The 22565-nt window shown below is 38.4% G+C and overlaps 1 protein-coding gene across 1 annotated transcript; it reads right to left on the bottom strand.

The window, feature by feature from the left end:
• Positions 1 to 1448: 1448 nt before the first annotated feature.
• Positions 1449 to 22529, bottom strand: LOC124154290 (betaine--homocysteine S-methyltransferase 1-like). Its single transcript, XM_046527913.1, has 9 exons — positions 22413 to 22529; positions 15679 to 15808; positions 14330 to 14448; positions 10895 to 11086; positions 8600 to 8759; positions 7141 to 7311; positions 5104 to 5218; positions 2904 to 3017; positions 1449 to 1954 (listed from the first exon to the last, which is right to left on the bottom strand). Exons 1-9 carry the CDS (start codon positions 22422 to 22424, stop codon positions 1768 to 1770), a joined length of 1200 nt encoding a protein of 399 aa, XP_046383869.1. The 5' UTR covers positions 22425 to 22529; the 3' UTR covers positions 1449 to 1767.
• Between the last annotated feature and the right edge of the window lie 36 nt (positions 22530 to 22565).

Raw genomic sequence — 22565 nt, 5'->3', positions numbered from 1 at the left:
GCCCACAGTGCCTCATAGTTCCAAGGAAAATTCCACCAATACTTAATTAACCACTATTCTTTGGCATTCATGTTTTCGTAGGCTTCTTTTCATTAAATTAAATAGTGTGAGATATTAAGCCTTAAATATCACTGTGAGGAAGATAAGAAAGAGGGTGAAATTATTGTATCTAATAAGGAGCGTAAATTTTTTTCCTCTTTATTCACATAAGTACTGTGGTGCAAAATGTGTAAAAGTGGTTGGTTTAATAATTGGTGGTTTAATAATTGACTAAGGCCTAAAGTGTATCCTCATCCATACAGCGTGGTGCACCACATTTATTCAGGAGCAGAAGTTGTACTTGGGATTTGATGAAAGAGATGGGAGCAGAGGGGTTTTCTGACAATGAGGTCATTAGGTCCGATCTAAAGTCGCAATTCATCAGAAGAATTCCGTGAATAAAAAGAGAAAGACAAGTTATGGTATGAAAAGTCTTTCTCACACAGCCATTCTTCTACAAGTTTTGAATACAATATAAGTAAACAGAATAATACAGAACACTAAATTTTATGCCTACTTTTAGCGAATGGTGCCATTTGTGTTCTTGTTCAATAATTTGCTCAGTGAGAACTGGTCACCAAGGGAAGGAATTGCTTGCAAAAGGGCAAACAATAACGAAACACACAATTATGATGGGAGGAGCAGAAGAATAACTAAGAAGTAGAGACCTACTTTGCAGGAGAATACGATATCATTAACTTATCTGTAGAAGTCTGCCTTTTGTCTCAAGTAGGAAGGCTATCTGATGGTGCAAGTGGCTTGCTTCATCTCTCAACCTACGAGCTGAAGAATGTCTTCTGATGCTGTTGAACAATAAATTAGAACTCACAATGGAGTGATTATGTTCATGGCAAAATTCATTAAATTGCCTATGTAACTTATAATATTGTCTGCTTGCAGGTAGTTATTCTTCTTCTACATGCACTTGGAAGTGAGCATATTCCAACCCTCTTTAAGGTCTTTCTATGATCTCTTCGATGGTTGTCACAGAAATCTTATACCTCTAGCATTATAGGTAAGACCCTTATTATTATGGTATTCTTTTTTCACAAATCAATTGAGGGAGTTGGTTTTGCTGATGTGAGTAGTTCTGTATTGTTGCACAGCTTAGAACATGCCAAAAGTGTACTAGGGGTTTTGAGAATGACTATATTTATACATATGCATACTTAATTCTACAGTGTTTAATAATATGTACATACTAAAATAAACCAAATATGAAGTAGGTATACATGAAAGGCATTCATTACACCTTGGTAGAGTGCATGTGTTTACCAACTAATCCAGAGGAATTCCCCCAAAATCCTTTCTTGGCTGCACCCCTGGATTTGTCATGTATTTTGAAATTATGATTTTGAGCAAGTTTTATGAAGATGATGATTGGATGGAAAATAAATCAAACCAAAATATTGATTAAACATGGGCAATGTAAATTTTTATTTAACAGCTGTATTTTTCAAAAATACAAGGAGGGAAATGGCTATGGCAAGCAAAATTACCATGTGAGTAATTCCCAGATTTTTTTCTTTTAATACTAATAATATATGTGTGAAGACATTTTGGCATGAGAAATTTTAATACATATAAGTTTGAAATTGAAATGAAGCTCTATTCTTGTACAAAAGATTTCCCATTCCTGGGCAGTATGAATGAGTGAGATTTAAAATTTTTATGTCATCCTCAATACAAAAACCACCTCATCTCCCACTTTTTTTTCTCCCCGTCTGCTCACTTGCGTCCCTTGCTCTTTGCGTGGCTTTCCAGCTCCTTAATTTCTTTCTCTGATGTTGCTTCACTGTGTTGCATCAACACCTTGCTTCCTGCAGTCACACCCCAGTCATCAGGGTGGGACATTGAGGGGCAGTATGGGCGACCGGATGCTGGCTTGATGTTCTCCCAGAATTCTCTCTTTGCCCTAGAAAGAAATTGGGTCATAAATTATGTAATGCACTGATTCAATCATGCATGTAAGGAGATATGCTCCTTTTTCAATCTTCACCATTGAGGTAATAGCTCCCAACTTCAACCTGGACCACTGAAATCATACTGTTCAAATTGGCAACACACAACCCTAGGCATCAGTGGCGTAGTGAGGGGGTGGGTCTGACAGGTCCAGACCACCCAAAAAAATATAAAAACACAATTACTTTGCTTCATAAAATGAAACATCAAAGACTAAAAGAAAAGAAAATAGGTATTGAAAAATCATCAATTTACAAAAGAGTCCTTTTAAAAATGAAGTTTTTCTCGATGACGAAAAGTGTAAAAATTAGTATGAAACCCTCTATTTAGTACCCTGTTTTTCAAAAATTCCCCCCCCCTACCCTCCTCGTTTTGGACCCCCCACCAATGAAATTCCTGGCTATGCCACTGGTAGGTATGTAGGTAAGAGGGGCACTCATCCTGTGACTTTTTCTTGTCTATGAAAAGTAGTAGAGTTTGATAAAGGATTTTGAGTCTCAGATTGAAAGTTTGCACAAATATCGGAAATTATTAACTACTGCCATCAGAGCCCAAAGTTAAAAAATTTTCAAAGCAATCAAATTGATTTTGGAAAGCAGATTAATAATAGCCTGCATCAAATAATTTTGAATCTTAGAAAATATTGAGGAAATTTTGAGTAGTAAGTGAAGGCTGACAAAGGTTTACTCAGCATCCTGAAAATTTAAAAATAATAGCACATGTATTTATTTTAATTTAAAATGAGTAGATAATTTGCCGCCAAAAATGCTGGCTGAGTGGGAGTGGTGTTTCTTCTTTAATTGTTGAATGCCATTTATCATAATGGGAAGAACCTTTATCCTATATTTCAGGTTCCTTATTTTTTAACAAATGTCCCTAATGAACAAAATTTGAAGTCTTACCTTGCTCTGACCCATGGTTTGGTGTGCATAACAAGACCGCCTCCCCACAAGTCATGTTTCTCTGTTGCTGCAGCTACCTTGCCACGCTCCTTCATGAGTTCCTCAGAAACGGCACTGAAAATAGGGCAAGATAAAGGTAATGTTTAATCAAATCGATATTTAAAAAAAAATCATGTGCCAAGCCATAGTCAAACATTAATTGCAATATCTCTCTTTGACATGATCCACAGTTTTAGATTGCTTAGCCATTTGGATTACAGTAGTATTCGAAAAAGGTAGCATCTTCTAAAGGGGCAAATATGTATATATCGGGATGGGAATGGTGTGGCAGGGTTAAGGGAGAGGAGCATAAGAGAAAATGAGCAAATGGCACGCAACCGTCACCAAGGCGGGCGGATGGCCAATGTAGCAAATGGAACGAAACCCTCGAACGGGCTCGCGAGGATACACTCCTGAGGCAGGGTCTATAGGCGCGAGCTTTTTACCTCTGCACCCAGAAGGGGGAGGACTGGAAGGAGAAGGGAAGGAGGCGCCGCCGCGATAGGAGCCCGACGACGCCTCCTGGGACAGGACAGGGGAGGAAGGGAAGAGACGAGGAATCCCGCACCGTCATAAAGGCGGGCGGGTCTTACCATCAGTGAAACCAGGCATCAGCCATTGCCATTCTAACAACTTTAGAGAATTATCCTATGAGGAAGAATAATCCAACGATCATATCGTTAGATTGGCCAATGTAGCAGCAGATAAGTTACATGTAGCATTTATTTAATGCATCCTATTCTTCAGCTAAGGGTGCCAAGTCACTGGTCAAATTATTCTAAGATGCCAAGGGTCCTCTGCTCATCTTCCTCTGGGTGTGCTACCTTTCGGTGGAGGGGCGCATTAAATAAATGCTATGCTTGGTTTAGGAGGAGATCTGTGACACGTAGTGTTTATTTAATGCCTGCTATCACTGCTATGCAGCTCAGCCTGGAGGAAGATGAGCAGAGGACCCTTGGATCCATAGAATAATGGAACCAGGTTTTTGGTGACAAAGAGTAGCATCCCCATATTGGTCGGCTATGGACCCTTACCGTTTGTGCACAATGATGACCTAAAAATGCAGCCATCATGAAGTTAATTCTGTTTTCCAATTCTGAACTGGTTGTAGTATCAATGATTAAACGTCTTCTTTTAAAAATTTGGAGTTACGATAATTTGCTCAACATGAGTATGCATGAACGATTGACTCTAAAGCCAATATAGTGAAAAAATAAAAAAAATAGGATTCCAAGCCAAAGTATACAGTTCGATATATTTTTTCAGAATGAAGGATGGTGTAATCTCTCCTTCTATTTCAATCTTTGCTTGAAGCTAATTCATTCATGTAAGACCTGATGCATGTGTCTCTATGACCGGAATCACTTTTGTAATTGTTTAGTTTGTTTTTTTGTTTTTGAGTTCATTTGTTGTTTGTTTTATTTGTCTGTGAGCATGTTTGTTTTTGTTTTGATTTTCTTTGCTGATTTGATGCTATGGTGATAAAAAAATAAATAAGTGATTTTTAAGAGAAGAGCCATCTTGAAGTGGATGTACAATAAGATTAAGATTAAAATACAGTGTCAAGTGATATTTATAGCTAATTTAATCGCTGTGATGCATTAGACCTAATTGAGCTTGTGCATGAAGACAGCATTTTGTTGAGAGAATTTTTTACGAGCGTATTGTAGTAAAATGTATGACCCTTCCATGCCACACCTACCATCTCCATCAAATAAGAGACAGCTGTATATTACCATCAGATTCTGAAGCAAAGGGCTCTGCTCATCTTCCTCTGGGTGTGATACTTTTCGGTGGAGGGGCGCATTAAATAAATTAGCACAACAATTGACTGAGTAGAGGGATTGTAATTAGAAAGTGAAATACCTAACACTGAAGGTTTCAGGGTAGGAAGGGGTCTCAATATATAATGAATACATATATTAATCTTTTTTCCTCTGGGGCCATTTTTTCAATTTTGAGGACTAAAAAAAATTATACCTATTTTTTCTGGTATCATAAGATTATAAAATCACCTTCTTTGCATTGAAACTAGTACTTAATTACCAGCTTCTGAGGGGAAATTAGCCTATCTTCTCATTGTACTAGATGAAAATGATTGGATTCTTCACAAAAAAAATAACCAATCAGAATATGTACACAAATGTAGGGATTTTCTTACCGAATGTGATAGGGCTCAAATCCACAGCAGCCTCCAATATAGCGGACGCCAAGATCATAAGCCTGCCTGGCATACTTTTGGATATCCCAGCGACTGCAAATACGTGGCTCAAGGGCTGAGGAAATAGAAAAAAACATTAATTTTTCCAAGACTTCTTTTGGATCCAATAAAATAATTATATCTCTATCTTTATTTCCTTCTTTGCTTGAAGTAATAAATAATTACAACCATTAAGCATGCACTCAAAAAAAAAGCAGTCCCACAACTGTCCCATTTTTTCCTACAGTCAAAATTGCAGACCAAATTATCCCTTTTCATTAATAGGACCCTTACTATGTATTTTTTATGCTTAAAAATTGTCAACCACATGGGAATTTTTACGCAGAAGCTATAGATTAACATGTTCACTGCTACTTTGGTCATACTGATCGAAACACAGACTTCATCTTTACACCGTTTCGGTCATAATGACCAACGAATGAGTCACCTTCTTGGTCTCTCCTAGCATACCACTGGTCACAGCTACTTTGGTGCCAATTACCTATATGAGGTGACCAATATGGTGCACATTGCCAAATGCACATGAAAACTCACATGGAAAGGATCCAAGTACATATTAAAGCGAAACGAAAAAGAAAAACATTTAGGCACAATGGGTGATTTTGTCTAACAGTCCACGTCAGGGATCGTGTTAATATTGTTCATTTACATCACTGCTCAACTGTATTTCTTTGTGGCCAAGACAGTAATGAATGTAAATTATTCATATCTTTGCATAAGGGGGAAGACCAAGATCAATGTAAGGTTAGATTGAGTAATTTTTAACGAACCTGTGATATTTTATAGATTAAGATCAATGTAAGGTTAGGTTGAGTAATTTTTAACGAACCTGTGATATTTTATATTTAAAAATATTTGAAATTAAGTATGATAGTACTCTTAAATGTAAAGGAGTTACTATGATAGCTTCAAGAAACTATCAGTTATTGGATATGAGGGAACTATTTCGAAGGCCCGCCATGATCCACCAATATCAATTATGTATATCGAACAGGTATCAGCAACCTTGAGGGGGTACCTGGATGTCAGAGCTGGAGCACATGGTGGAAAATGGATGGAAACGTGACTGCAGCGACAAGTGCTTTTAAATCCGGAGTCAGTTGTGTAAGCACCTAGTTTTCAATAAATATCTCTGTCCCAATTTGTTTTTATTGTAACGTAACGTCAATGTATTATCATCTTAAATTGACTCTAAAAGATTTTCTAATTTGGGAGGGGGACTATAGACCCCTAATGTGGTCCCGAATAGGGTGGTTTCCTATTATTTTTTTATTACCTAAATCGAAAGATTATTACTCCTGGAGTACGTATTTCACGCTTTTAGATTTTTAAATGACGATATCTATTTTTCGCAATTAAATGAAAAGTGAAAATTTTCAAGCGCGCGAAAACGTGATGCGTAAGTAGGAATGATGGGAAAAAGTCAGTGCGACACATTTCTGGTTCCCCCTCCCGCCTTGTGAGGTGACCTTGATCGAGGCTCTGAGCACTAATAGGACGCAGGATGCTAGCGGGTAGCTGAGTACCTTGCTGGCTGGTAGCGCTTGGCTTAAAAAAGGTTTATTAATACCTTATCAAACGAAGAAAACTTTCCAACCTTAGCCAGTTTTAATAGGTGATTATTAAGACATGTTTCCCTGAACTCTGTGCCTCATGCATGTATTGGTAACCTCAGACGATGTATAACTCCTATCCTCTCGTGTAGAAACTAGGTCCCTGTGACGTCACGTGGAGTGGAATTGCATGGGCGCCAATCTGGCCTTATTCAAATGAGGATAAAATTTGACCCTTGCCATTCGTCTAAACCGGTATTTCAAAAACCAAATAATTTGTGTATTATGAATACACTAATGGTGGGTAACGAATCGCAATCAATGCCTTTCGTTTTCTTTGATGAAGGAAACTACCCTATTATCATCACAGAGAAGGTTGTCCAAATATTAACAGCATACATAATTAATAATGACAAATGCTTACCAAAGGGGAACTCGGGGAGATCAATGAATCCCTGCTTGCCAGCATCTGGAGTGTGGTATGCCAAGGGTTGTGCCATTAGATATGCTTTGAGTCCAGCCTTTTCCAAACCTTCTTTCATGAGGCGGACTGTCTCCAAGGAGGTGAATGGGTCAAAATGGCAGTTGACACCCACTGTAAGAAAAAGTCATCACAGTTGAATTGTAGAGTGCATATTTCAGAATATATTCATTGTACATATATGAGTCAGGTCTACTCAGACAATGACAGTTTGGATTTGTGATCTAACATCACGTTAAAACATTTTTTGTCATTTTTTCCCTCCTTCTGGTTAGATTACATTGGAATAGTAACAATTGATACATGCATTTATACTTTGGCCACTTTTTATTGCAAGCCATTAAAAAATGTTTAATAAGTGTGAATTTTTAAAAAGTTTCATTCTGAGAGGAAGATTTTTTGCTTTCGATTCATGATTTAATAATGGCAAAAATGAAGTCATTATTATAAGCTCCACAGATCGATTATATTCATTTTTTTATGTAAATTCAAATTAAAATGAGGGTACCATAATTAAATAGTAAGTTGCTATATTATGGTTAATGAGACCTCTTTACGTGATGAAATCACATTCTATCAATGCATTTGGCTCACTCCATAATGGATATTTTATTTCAATACCCTTCCAAAGTGAGCATAAGTAAGTATACATGTCTGTTTATATATATTTTTTCAGCTTGCATTACAGCACTGAGAGATGTTACCACTAAGCAGAGTGCACGTGTATTGTACTATATGTTACATAGTTATCAAAAAGAGATTTGAATATTAAACATGAAGAAAATCCTCAAATTTCAAAGTACCGTATGTGTCTGAATACAGCCCCCCATTTTTTTTCCAAAATTTCCTGTAAAAGTAAAGGTGGGACAATATTCAAATGCTTTTTTTTTAACTTTTCCTGAAACTGAAGCCTCAAAATTAGGGGGGGGGGGCACTATATTCAGAGAAATACGGTATTGCACAAAGAAAACTCCAAATGATAACAGCTAAAGTATCCAGAATATATTTTAACTGTGAACTAGGAACCACAGTGGTGTAGTGAGAGGGGGGGGTCTGAACACCCCCCCCCCTCAAAATATGAAAGCACACAATAGCATCACAAAAGAAAACCAAATATGGAAAAATCATGAATTTACAAAAGATTTCTTTGAAAAATTAAGTTTTTTAGTTTATGAAAAATGTTAAAAATTAGTTTGAAACCCTCTACTAGGTAACCTGTTTTTCAAAAATTTTCCCCCCTGATTTTGAAACAGAACAAAATTCCTGACTACACCACTGAGGAACCACATTGTGAAATCAAAGTGATCAGAGAAGCTGCTTTAGAGTGTCAATGCCGTGATAAAGTAAGGCAACAAAAATGTATTTTCTTCTAAAAAAAGACTTAATGAGCATAAAAACTAACCGATGTCAGCTCCAGCCTTGGCCATTCTAACTGCACATTCACCGGCAGATATGCCGTGCATATCACCCTCTGGTCCAATGCACATTGTTCCAGCAACTGGCTTGCCAGTAGCTTTGCAGACCTCAATGGCCCACTCGATTTCCTCCACATGCTCAAAGTACTATGATGATAAAATTGAAAAGAAGGGTGGAATATTAAACTTTGTAAAATTACTAAAATGCTCCAAACTGCAATGCCAAAAAGAACACATTTATATTTTTAAACTTGCATTAATTTTTTTTGGCATTAGATATTGTAAGGTAAAGAGCTGAGATGTGGAGAAAAAATTTTCCGACAAAAAAATACTTAAGTCTATATTTCAATTATTAAAAATTATGAATAATTTACGTATGACTTTCATGGATATAGGAATGTATCATGAGAGCACTTGATGAACACCATCATGAGAGCACTTAAATATCTGTGGGAAAAATATTTCTGGGGATCAGAAATCGAACCTCAGTCCTTTCGTTCTTTGTCATGGGAATTCAGTTGCCTGTATAACACAGTACTCTGTGGAGTGGGCTGGAAAGCCAATGATCCATAATTTAATCCATAATCGATTTGGGGAATTTTTCCCATAATTATGGTGAATTTCACCACCATTTGCACGGCATACCTATTTAGGTGTTAGCCTCAGCTTTTGGTTATTTAGAAGCCACCTTAAGCACTCTTATTAATATTTGCTCCAGAGCCCAGACCATAGTGGTAAGAGCTCTCCGTTGAAGCAGGTTTTATCAGACCAGAGGTCACCAAATGGTGTCAAGGCCGTAGGTAGGGAGGCAAGGTCAAAGGCTTCAATGGTTCAAATTCTAGCAGAGGCAGAGGTATTCCATTACCATGAGTTGCTGGATCTCTGCTAGAATGCCGAGAGGAGGGTATCTGAAGTACAGCACTCCCTTAGTTGGATGGGATGTTTGTCAAGGTCCCATTGCCACCTATCTTTAAGAACACTTTCGGGTTTTGGAATGCCAGGTTTCTTTTCATCCTTTCTGTGATATTTGAGGCTGGCGACCAACAGCTGAGCTCATTTGTGACATGAGGGAAGAGTATAGAAGTGAGGGTGGAGAGATACCCAGCATCGGCGTCAGCCACCTCTTAACGAAAGGTGCCAAGGGGACCAGGGCTTAACATCCCATCCAACGGACGGAATGCTGTGCTAGAAATGTCCTCCACACATCATCCAAGCAGGGATTGGGCAATTCCTGAAAATTCTCTGTCACTGCCGGATTTGAACCTGAGCCCACAGGGTGGAAAGCCAACACTCTAGCCACCACAGCAACCCGATCCCCTTGAACCTTCCTACCCTACCCTTCCCTCATGGCACAAATTATCTCAGCTCATGGTCGCCTGGTCCAAATACCATGCAATTACATGAGCAAATGGCGGGTTTAAGAGGTCATGACTCCCCCTCCAAATTTTATCAAATGTTTCTGGCTTTTATTAGTTTAACAGGTTTATTATCCTTGTAACGGAGTAAAGGGAGTGTATATGCAAGTAAATGGCTAAAAGTTCCAAACGTGAGAGGAGTTTGAGTTATATTTATTGTAGAGCGAAGCTCTTTAAAAACATTTACATGGGAGAATGCATCTCTCTCCCGCGGCGGGTGTAATCCATGCTCCCCGGGCCCAGGTGATGATCCCCCACCCCTTAATTTGATACTTAATCCACCCGTAGAATCAGTGGCATAACTAGGAATATGCTTTTTGGGGGGATGAGGCGAGTTAGTGGGGGCGACCCCCTCGGGAAATGTGGAGTTTAGGAAAAATTTTGAAAAATAACATACCTGAAATGAATTTGACATCAATTTGACACTTAAAATTTAACTTTAAGCAGATGCAATTATTATACATCAAATCCAGACAAGATTTTAAAATAATTTTTTGATTTCTCTAAGGGTTTGAGTTACACCACTGCATGGAGTGGAGGGCGAGAGTCGTCCGCACTTGATTTCATTTCAGGCTGAAAGGTCCACCGATTTCTGCGACCTGAGAGCAACTGCATTCGGCAGACGTGCTCATTTTGATCGTAACCTTGACCAAACTTTCTGTCAAATAGGCTCCTTGCGCTCAGATGGCATTATTCAGACGAGCACCAGCCAGAGTAATCACACGGCGCGACGTGAAACCGACATGAATTTCAGTTTTCCGATATTCACCGCAGTTCACGGTCAAGGCGAATGCAGATCGCTGTCTCAAATCGGACTATGTGCATAGTGGTAAGCGCGATGGGTAGGAGAAAGTTTTTTTCCCTTACCTCGCAGATCAAGAAGTCGAGGTTGTTGTCGAGGAAGACCTTCACTTGTTTCTGGAAGTCGGCCTGCACTTCCTTCTTGCCTTTGCCGCTGAGGTACGTGGGTGTCTGGCTGAGTCCTCCGGCCACGAGGGCGTCGCCTTCCGCTGCCACCTCCTTGGCCAATCTGCAAGCGGCCTCGTTGATCGCCTTACCCTGAAACAAGAGGAACACGAAAAGTGGATCACATCATTGTGATGCCGCTGTGGATTGAGGCCAGCCACCTCGCTATCACCTATAATCAGCGCGATTGTAAGTAATACACTGAGATAGTAATAAATAATAGACTACATGACATATGCCTGAGGACTGTTGCACGAACCTCAGAGTAAATATGTATGTACAAGGGCGATCTTTGGTTTTCACGCACGTGAGCGGTATTGAGAAGTCAGATCACGTTATGGGTCTGATGGACTCACTGCGACTTAAGCGTTTTTTATGTCGTTTTCTTTGGTAGTAAATTGTATTTCCATTGAATTTAATGCTAAAAAAGGTAAAGTAAAAGTTTTTCTAAAAAATAAAGCATTTGTAAAAAAAAAGAGTTTCATCCGCAATTTTTTTCTGATTCTCTTCAAAACAATGCCGATAATGGGGGTCTAAACGTTGGCCTCAGCAATAGTGAACAATCTTACCTATGCATACTTAATCTGAGGCATAAACTAAATTACTGTGTCTTCAGTGTTATTTTACCGTCATCTTCCCTCTCTTGCTAACCTAAGCATTTTTTTAGTCGAACTTCCCCCCCTTCTTACGTGTAACGTTACCTCCGCAGCTGAAAATTTCGACTCAAATGAAGCTGGAAAAGTATTTTCTCGGAACCCAGATTGTCGTGAGCGGAATGCCCTTATTCACGGTGTGCCCCTATTTACAACTTTTGCCGCAAAATGAAATTTGTCGAATACTTTCAATGGATTTGAATGCCCGCATTTGAATTGCGTTTTGACGGGGAAGCAGACCCGCGCAGCTGGCGTAATGACGGCGGGGAAGTGTTGGTACATCGCTACGTGCTTCAACCTCCACTGCTGTTCGAATTGTCCATTTCAGTCGTACAGCTGGTTATGTGTTAAATTTTATCCACCGCTCCCGTCGCTTACCTCTTCAACACATTTTGCCTCCCCTGTTCTCCGTATCTAGGTGTCTAGAGAGAGGAGCATGTTGGTCGTTGTTTTTGGGGTGTTTATTAATTTTTGCGGCGTCTTAGTGGTGTGAAACTTCAACTAATCGATAATGCGTCTGAGGCATGATAAGCGTGGATAAGGGCGTACATGGTTGTTGAAGTTGTAGGTAAGATTTAAGCACGGAAAATGTGAATGAAATCAACATTAAAGGAAACTGTAACAGCAAGTTACGAAACCCGGGTCGTGCCCATAATTAAATAACAGTGAACCTTACAAAGTTTTATTTCCTTACTTCCAATATGGAGAGGTTTCACAAAGTAAAGCCTGAAGTTATTAGTTATAGCTATTTATTAGCTTTTAAAATTATTTTCTTGAAAAAATATTATTTTCCTTAAAGACATTTGCGATTTTTGCTTCTTGGGGGAGAGGGGGAAGCTGCTCCCTGCTGCCCCCACGCTGGGTACGCCCATGAGCGTAGACTAATGGCTTTCTGATATTCATGAGTTATATTGAAACATTGTTTGTTAAGCAGGTGGAGCACACATTTTCACGTGTATCACCTTAACGATTATCACATTTTCAATTTTTTCAGAAGTTACGGGGAGGGCGGCCGATCATTAATCCACCGCTGTATCTTGAGGGCGTAGGCGTAGAGTATACCCTGTGATGCAAGCCTTTGCAAAGTTCCGATTTGGCTTATTAAATTTCACTGATAAGGAGGCAGTCTTGCTGAAATTATGAAGTATTTTTCTGTCGTCTGAAAGCGGGCAATGCAATCAATCTTTCCCTTGAAGATTATGGATGAATATTATCCGCTAGGTAGTGATTTTTTCTGACGCAGAGGGAAACACCGTTGCGAGCGGTCCTTGAGCGGTGCGAATTATTGGAAGGAGTTCTTACTCTCGGGAAATTGTTTTCGGTAACATCCTTGGTGTGATATACAGTGTTCGAACTCACGAGGTATATCAATGAAAAGTTATGAACTTGATAGAGTACATCATTATGGAAGCAGCCCTCGATATTGCTTAATTTTATTATTTTATTTGCGATTTTCCATTGATTTCCTGTTTCCATGAAAATGAGTGCCACGATGAAAAATCTACTGGGGAATCGAGAGAACTTTATCCAATGGATTCGTCGCGAAAGAACTTGATCATTCTTTACAATCAACAGTGATCACGCTAAATCAAAAAGCTAGTTAATCAGATATGTGTCATGGTCTGTTAATGATAAAAATAGGTTTAGGAAAAGTATCACGCAAAAAATGCTGCCAGACCGTATTGCCGCTGCGGAAGCCCTGAAAAAAGCCCTGTCAGTAAATAATATATTTTAAATTTGGATTAAAAAGTGACTCATCAATAGGCGATTGAAGAGTGCTGAACTGATGTTGTTTCATCGAATCTTGTGCTCTAGCGATAACGAAAAGAGTGAAAGGGAATATAGAAGGTTAGTTCTTGGCTTTTCACTAAAGAGAAGAGAATGTGGTGTAAATATTTTTCTGTTCCTTGATGGAGGCAAACCGATACCAGGTTGACGGTTTCACAATTTTTTCCACAATTGATTCTTTAATTTTCCAATGACGTGTTTATAATTTGAAAGGGAAGTAGGTATTATACGTGGATTAGGTGGTTGAAGGAATTTTTATTCCTGTGTAACTTAACTGATTTTGCGAAAAATCCACAGAGAAAAAATCATTGGCCATGACCGTGATTCGAAACCGGATCCCCCGATTTCCGGTCAGGTGCTTTAGCCAGTTAACCCGAATCTGGGTGAATTCGAACCGGGGATCCGGGTTCGAATCGCGGTCAAGGCGAATATTTTTTTTCTCTGTAGATTTTTCGCACAATTAATGCTTTGCGGGTGACTCCCGTAAAAGTTATCGCCGTGGCTAGCCCCGGTATACTTGAACTGATTTTATTAACTCACATGGAAATTAATAGGAATAAGCTATGGTTGGGGGTAGCATGATATTAAGCTTGAAATGCCTGGATAAATTAGAGAAAAAAGTAAAAGTTGTATCCCAAGAATATGATTTTGAACCAAATAACCAGCATTTCAGAACTTTCCAAAATATTCTGTAAGAGTTTAAAGAGTAAATATTGAAATAAATTAAGATTTCAAAACTTCGAGAAAAAAATTGCCATAAAATCTTTCAAGATTTTTGCTAAAGATTTTGTGCCGATGCCTGTCATCTGACTCCATATCCCGGTCTTGCATGATTAGCGATTAATAATTATCTAATTAAATAGCATAAGGAATCTTCTCCGTCTATTTCCCTTACCGTAAACATTTGACCAGCTTTGTTGCCCCTGTTGTCAAGTTTGGTATCGCTGGCGTAGAAGGTCAGCGCCTGCATGACGTCAGACCCTGCGCGAAGGAAATCGCGGTGCAACTGCTTGACTGTGGAAGAAGGTAATACAGTGATAATAAATAAAAAATAATCTATATCTATCTCTAGCCAAAGTCGTCTAATGGATTGTTAGATTAAGGTTTTACGACCAATTGTTTTGTCCCCTGGCCGTGGCATAATCTTAGATTCAAAATCAGGTGACCATGTTCATATTCCTGGAAGAAATGAAGTTAAATTCTTTAGGTGCAACTTATGCAACCTATTAAAATTTATCTAATAATGAGATGTATAAAATTCCAAGTAAGCTCGTAAATTCATCTGAATCACCTTATTTGATTTCCTCGCCTCAAGTTTAATAGTTAAAAAGAATTCTATTTTCTCTTCTGAAAATGAGGGCGAACGAAGAGGCTATTTTTTATTCACGCGTATTGGATTGATAACGCATTTTGCTACGAATAAGGACAGAGAAAACATTTTTGTTGCAATCAAATCATCATTTCAAATATGCATTAAGTATTGTGGCACTGAAAATACGTTGTCGCATTCCATAAATCTATTTAGGATAACAACCAGTTTTGGCCATTTACACGACTAAGATGTATTCTAGAACATGGCACTAATCGGAAAAATCCGGTGGAGTTTAAAAAAATATATTTGTGAAAAAAAATATGTTTTTGTTTTTATAATGTCGTATCGATTTTCAACGAGTAAACTCGCCGATAATTGATTCTGTATTGATTAATTGATTGAAAGTCAGTCACCCTCTCAGCTTAAAACTTCACACGTAATAGTTTCCCATAAAAAACGAAGGGAATGCTATTTTCAATTTAATGATAGATTATGATTGCATAGGCGAAAAAATACGCTCCAAGAATTTATTCTCGCGGACCCATCACCTATCCACCATGAGTATCAGTAAAACTGGTATGAAAGTCACGAAAATCGGATAATGCAATGGTTTAGAAAGGCCGGGGTTTGATTCCCGGCCCAAGTGAAAAATTTTCCGAGTAGCTCAAGTTTTAAGCTGAAACTTGAAGTTTAAAACTGGGAGCTGTAATTACAGTATTCATACTTTCAAATATAAATGAAATAATAATTGGTTGTTTTAATATTTTAATTTTTTTTAATAACCAAGAGGAGAATAAACAAATTAAATGAATAAGTTAAGTTATAAGCTTAGCAATTAATGTAATCTTCACCGCCATTTTCGGTAAGGGATCAAAATAGCTTAAATTTGTGGGCTATATGTGTTTATAAGTAAGTAGAATGCATCGACTCACCTGCTTCAGGGTTCTCGCACGTTGCCTCGGGCGTCCATGGTCCAGCCTTCACGTATCCTCTCTTCTCCAGCTGAAACACGAAGCCGCCATCTCCTATGACAACTCCGTCCCTCAGACGCTCTAAGATTCCCTGTGTAATGAATAAAATACCCGTCAAAGTTACTTCACAATCAAAAATGAGAAGCGAATATTCAAAATTATAATTTTTTAAATTCAAATCTTTCCTTCAGTCAGATTTATTTTGTTTGAAATGGAGCTAAAACCCGATTCATTTTCCTGAGTGCTGTACGTCAGAGTTTCAGAGACAGATACAACTCATTAATGAAATCGTCTCTCGGTACGGAGAAATACACTCCACGCGATGGCTCATCAGAGTTGATAGATACTTGTGGCCATAAAATATTTACGAGGCAGATAACTTCTTTACAATCATTTAACTGTTGGTCATTTCCGACGACAGCTTTTGAAAGCAACTCAGTTGCATTAAATACTAGCTGACTGTTAAAGTGGCTGAAAGAATCCAGCAAACATTTAACAGTGCAGAAGCGTGAGATCCAAATTGAGCCTTGTTTAGAATTATTATATTGCATATAAGGTCAGATAATTAAAAACTCGGAGTAATTAGTATCAAAATAATGAAAGCCATTGGGGAATTACATTTTATGCAAGCATGTTTGGAGACAGTGGCGGATACAAATGGGGTGGAGGCGCGCGCCCACCCTCCCCCCTTGCGGGACTAACCGCATTGCCGAACATTGCAGAACCACCATTGTAACTTTTTTATATCATAAGATAGAATTGTCTTGTATATGCGTATAATCAGTTTAAATAAAACTATCTTAAACTTTGCATGTAACTTGATTATTTTTGATTACGATAAAAGTATTGGTAGCTCAAAATATTTTTTACGCCCCCCCCCCCCCTTGAGGTTTTTCTATACCTATCCGTTACTGATTTGGACCAACTACCAGACTCTGAGGTCAGAAATTACGATATTAAATAATCATGCCATCGTGCTTCAAATCATCAACCATCGACGTATTCATGGGATGGATATAAAATCTCCTAGCGTAACTAAAATGTGTACATCGCATATGTGCGTTATACTCTCCGTCACAAATCTGGTGAGCCAATCGCGTTGATAAGCGGTATGGGCGGGCTTTGGCTTAGCCAATGAGGGACATTGCTCCAGCCGAGCCCAGCCTGATGATTATGCGACCCTCTTAGGCAATCTAGTGACCAAGTTATCTCGCGCTCTATTTTCCTTTCTTTCGTCAACAAACTGATACTTGCGGCTTCCTATTAAGCATTAAAACTGAAGTTTAGGTACACAATCTGAAAGTTACTTATCGCTTTAGTCAGTGCTTGCAGTTTTTTTTCTTTTAAGCAAATTTCCGCCAAAGAATATGTTTAATGTACGTCTGCGTAGAACTTGATGTTTTTGCAGAGTTCAATCTGTTACCACAAGGTGTATCTTGCGCTAAATAAATTTTAGAATTCCCCGTTAAAATGAATTATTCCATAAATGTCTGTTGAGATTTCCTGTATTCCTAGTTAGACTTAGATACTTTGATAATTGAACATTCTTTTGATTCAATTGATTATTATATACAAATTTTCAATAATTGCATAAATTGTTAAGGCAAAGATATTTAATTTCCTCGCCGTATTAATTTCGTCCCCGCGATAAAATTTAAGATAAAAAAGGGGATGAATTTTTTCGTAAGAGCTTTTATTCCCTGCTTTATTTTAATACCGACATAAAGTCTAAATTATCAAGAGACTAATAAGTTTGTAAATTGATTCCCAATCACAGTTACTGGTGCTAAGAAAATTGCAATAAAATATTTTCAAGTTTTACTTCTCTTCTCACACTGCATTTTTCATTTCAGTTTTCATCCCACACTTAATTTCATCATATTGAAGTCATATGTTTCTGAATAGGATTTGCTTTTATTTAATTGTAAAATTGCATCCCAGGAAAGAATATAGTGAGCTAAAACTTTATAAGTAACACATCCTTCCATCATCATAATGCGTCAATAAAGATGACCTATTTTAATCACATACTGGGGAACCTTTCCTTTTGTCGTGCGATCTCTGTAATATATTGCTTTCAATTTTTATTTAACTTTAGTCTATACTAACCCATCTAATATACATATTTTTACAATAATATTGGAAAGGAAATGCTCTTAACTTATTGCATAGAGTTGATTGAGAGTCTTTATTCAGATTTCGTCATCGTGAGAAAGAAATATCCGCGATGTCAGTGTTATTTCAAGAAATGTATTTTAATTGAGGCAACCATTGCTTGTGTAATTAAGCTTATGAACAATTATATGGAATAGAAGCCCACGGTTATACATTTGAGCCACGCTATGAAGTCTGACGGTGATTCTAGAATCGATGAAATAGCCTATTAACGAAAATTTTGATTATATAATATATCACGAACCACTTTTTAAACTTAGTTATATTTTCATTGGAGTGTTGGTCAGTCAAAGTAATAAACCTAACTCCAGAAATTCTCCGACTTTTTAGTGACTTTATTTTTCTTCGCCAGGGCTAATCAATTTTTTTATGCATAAAAGTCATTCAATTACTGTGAATGAGCTGTTGTTTGAGAAAGTTTTAAATGAAAAATAGTGAACGAATCCGTTATTACCATAATAATACCAATAATTTTATTACCCAACCACACAAATTATAGTAATTCACCGTAATTTAATCTATATACATAAAAGAGGATGCCTGTTTGTCTGACGGCTATGCGTTTCCCTACGGCTGTATGAATTTCGACCAAAGTTAGTTCATGGGTGCATCTCATGCTATCAAACCCGCTAGTGCAACTTCGGTTGCGTTCGACGCGTCCTCTGCGTATTTACCTCACTGTCGTTTGTTACGTCACGTTATACAACTTCTGCGGTTGGAAATCCTGCTGGGTAGTCACGCCTCTTGACAATATCAAAGGGAAAACATAAAAAATCCATCACTGTGTCCATGAATTCCAAGTTCCAAATTTTCCACTTCTCCATCCTTACCGAGACTTTCCAATCTCAACATTTTCTACTGTGAAATGTCTTGCGCTTTCACTTGGACTGTACTGAACAGCACTATTTGATGTAAATATTTGATACACTCACCAAAAATATAAATTCAATAAAATCAATAAATTAGCACAACAATTGACAAAGTGGAGGGATTGCATTTAGAAAGTGAAATACGTAAAACCATAGAGTAAGTACTTACTCTATGGTAATACTGAAGGTTTCAAGGTAGGAACTGGTCTCTATATACATATTGAGTATCTTAATCTTCTTTGCTCTGGGGGCATTTTTTCAATTTTGAGGACTACAAAAAATTATACCTATTTTTTCTGGCATCATAAGATTATATAGTCACCTTCTTTGAATTGAAATTAGAAGCTGCTCACTGGCTTCTAAGGGGAAATTAGCCTATCTTCTCATTGTACTAGATAAAAATGATTGGCTTCTTCACAAAAAATAACCAACAGAGTATACAAATGTAGGTATTTTGACTTTTGATTTAATTTGAGGTAGCAACGCTGTGTGGCCTTCTAGTAAGTAATGCATGGAAAAAAAATAGAATAAGCCCTGTTTAAGGTAATTAGGTTCTCTGAAACGTCGGCGTAATTGTAATTAGAGAATTTTTGTTTTTACGGACCAAAACTCAAGAGAGAACATGAGTAAGAAATTTTTATTTTTCATGAGCTAGTATGGTTGTCTTAAACCGCCTCCCGACCCACTAACGTTTTCAGTGCTAGCTTTAGGGTTTGTAAATGTGTAGCAGTCCAATTCAAGAATGGAGGCAGAGAAGAAATTCCAACGAGGGAAGAGGCAAAAATGAGCTGTCCCATGACCAGACAACCCTGAATAAATTAGGAGCAAACCCGTTGCGTTGGCTACAGTGGATGCCCTCAGACGCTTCCCCAAAACCCTCATGCTCCCTCAGTTACGCCCCCTGACCTTGAAAACGCGGCCGACCCCTCAACTCAGCCGTGGAGATCTCAATGGACCGAAAAAAGGTTTGGAAAGCTCTTGCTCCCCCTCTTACACAAAACGCACGTGTGAGGATAAACTTTTGAGCCATTAGCATTCCACTATGTCTGCTTGGCAGTGCTCTCTGCGCTGAGTAGGAAGTAGGGAGTTCGTGCTCGCTAGGGGTCTCACGCGGTTATCGGAAGTTCGTGCTCGCGGAGAGGACAGCTGTGGGTAAAGGGTATACTGCTCTTTCCCTCGGTTTCTCAAATTCTCACGTGGCCACTGATCTTAAGGCTTGGTTACACGATGCACTAACACGTAAGAGTCAATGCCATGGGAGTACCCAGCGAGGGACAGGAGGGGGCAGCTCCCCCCGCCCCCCCCACTAGAAGCAAAAATCGCTTTAAAAAATTTCTTTAAGGAAAATAATATTTTTTCAAGCAAATAATTAAAAAAAATAATAAAGAGCTCTTAGGGTTTCCTTAAAGTGTTGATTTCATTCGCCTTTTCCATGCTTAAATCTTACCTACAACTTGAACAACCATGGCTTGCCCCCCGCCCATAGTTTTGATCCTGGTTACGCCCCTGGTCAATGCCTAAATGTATGAACGGGAAGATGAACGCCAATATGCACCGCGAAATCACCCAAATTGCACGAATGCATGAACTGAAATCAGAAACTGCTCCTGTTTGGTTCGTGCATCCACACAGCTTTCGTTCTGGACCACCAAATTCGTTCATGTATTTAGCCATTGACTCGTGCGGGTTAATGTATCGTATAACCAGGCCTTTATACCTTGTACCCACTACGCTTACTCTTATGTGGTTAGAGTATGATGGACTACTAGCGTTCCAAGTGATAATAATTTACCTGCGTTACTAGAACGTCTCATATAAATACGTGGCAATAAAAATATCTATGTCAAAATAAAGTTCTTTGTCCAATGGAAATAAGAACACTATTTTGAAACAGTGGCTGTACTCTTTAAAATTAGTGTTTCCTATGTGATTTTAACCTGAGTTATGATAGACTCTATTCACCGCTTCCGCGAGAATTGTAGTGATGGTTAAACTGACCAGCGTATAATAAGAGCAATGGTTGCGAGGAATGAACGGAAAGGCACGAATGAGTATTATTCAAGTACGGAGCTTGAGCGATGAAATTGTTTCGTGATCGTAAGCTAAGATTTCAGCGAGATAGTTATCGGTGTATTTTCCGCTCTTTCTATTTACATAGGCGATAGTTTCGTCAGTATTGCCTTGAGATCGCAAATGTTTGATGAACAAAAGACTCCTTCTTTAAAAACAGGGAAACTTATGTTTATGGAAATGGAATAACTCGGTAAATATCCCGAAAACCTGTACCGAAATGCTCTTTTGGTTTTCCTAGATGAAAAGGTGTGGAAACATTCGAAATATGGCGGAGAAGAAGAATGAAGAGGTCATATAGATGGACCGGGTAAGTAATGAGAACTTTGAACTGATAATCGAGAAAAAAAAAAGGATTCTCAAAACCTTAAGATGAAAAGAGAAACATTCTAATCAGCCACATCGTGAATCAAAACAATGGAGAATCTCAAAATGGAGACAAAACTCAAAAGGCGAGTGGACGAGTAAATCGACCACGGCAGTGTATGAGGGCTTTGGCATTAATGTAGAAGGACGTTGAAGAGATAAGAAGTGAGTTGAGAGCTTCGTGAAACCATTATAAATATTTTTTTAGAATGGAGGCCTATGCCAATATTTTTGAGTATCTGAATCAGCTGAGTGATTATTGGTCCTGTACCTTATCATTCTACTTTCATGCACAATAAATTTTAAATTGCATGTAGAATTTATTTCGTTGGAGAGTCCCATTATTTTTATTCGGAACCTTTCCTTAGGCTTTAATAGGTCATCTACCCTGAACTGTTTAGCGTTTTGATTAAACTCGTCATCAATCCCTGTTAGAATTGACGCTTGTAAGCACTATGAAACTAGCGATTTTGAAAATTTAACTTGCGGAAAGGTATCCTCAGTGCTATGTTTTTCAATAATAACGAGTTACTTGTAATACTAGACGTGTTTTTTGATGATATACCCACTTCGCGCAATGGTGCGGAACAAATCTTTGAACCTAACAACAATTCAAATATAAATTGATGTACACAGATCAGTGGCAGGTTAGCAGGTTTGATTCACTAGCCGAAGGATCTAATACCAAGTGAAACCTTGGCGTTAGCAAAATATTCCACGCATTTTAAGGTGGCCCTGGGAAAGTAACTCATGCCCTGAATTTTAAATTCACATACCCCTTGCTAAGCACAGGGTGGGCGCCGCTTTAATCTATAGATGTGATCTGCCCATTGCATTGAGAGGGAAACCACATCTTGTCGACTTTTCTTGCATTTATTTAAGTATTATCAGGGCTTGGATTGAAATTTCAAAATATGATAAATGCATAACAGTGATGCATCAATGACATACAAAGACAATATGAATGCAATTCTTTGATTTTTTAAGTCAACTGAATCACTGATGATGATTGAATAAATTAGGTAAACGTTGAGGAAGTGAACTTTTATTCATATCCTTGTGAGTCTGCTTGACCAAACTTTCAAAGTGCCCATTAATTGGGAGTATTAAGTTTTATATTCTTATCCAGAAAAAAAAATTCTTTACAAGGCAAATCAACTCTCCCCACGCGATGAACACATTCTAAAACTAGCGATCTTTTTCACTCTACTTTACCTTCTTCGGCATCTCGTCAGCGGAGGCCTTCCTTCTTCTCTTTGACGGAACCAGGGTGTGGACGTAGCTTCGACGCTGTTGTCGGAGCCGGGACAGCAAGGAGACTGGACCGAGAGCCGCCTCGGACTTAACCCCCTATCCCCTGTCTCCAGG

Source organism: Ischnura elegans, chromosome 2 (genome assembly GCF_921293095.1).
Source record: "Ischnura elegans chromosome 2, ioIscEleg1.1, whole genome shotgun sequence".
Classification (NCBI taxonomy): Eukaryota; Metazoa; Arthropoda; class Insecta; order Odonata; family Coenagrionidae; genus Ischnura; species Ischnura elegans.
This window is presented reverse-complemented; position numbering and strand designations above follow the sequence as displayed.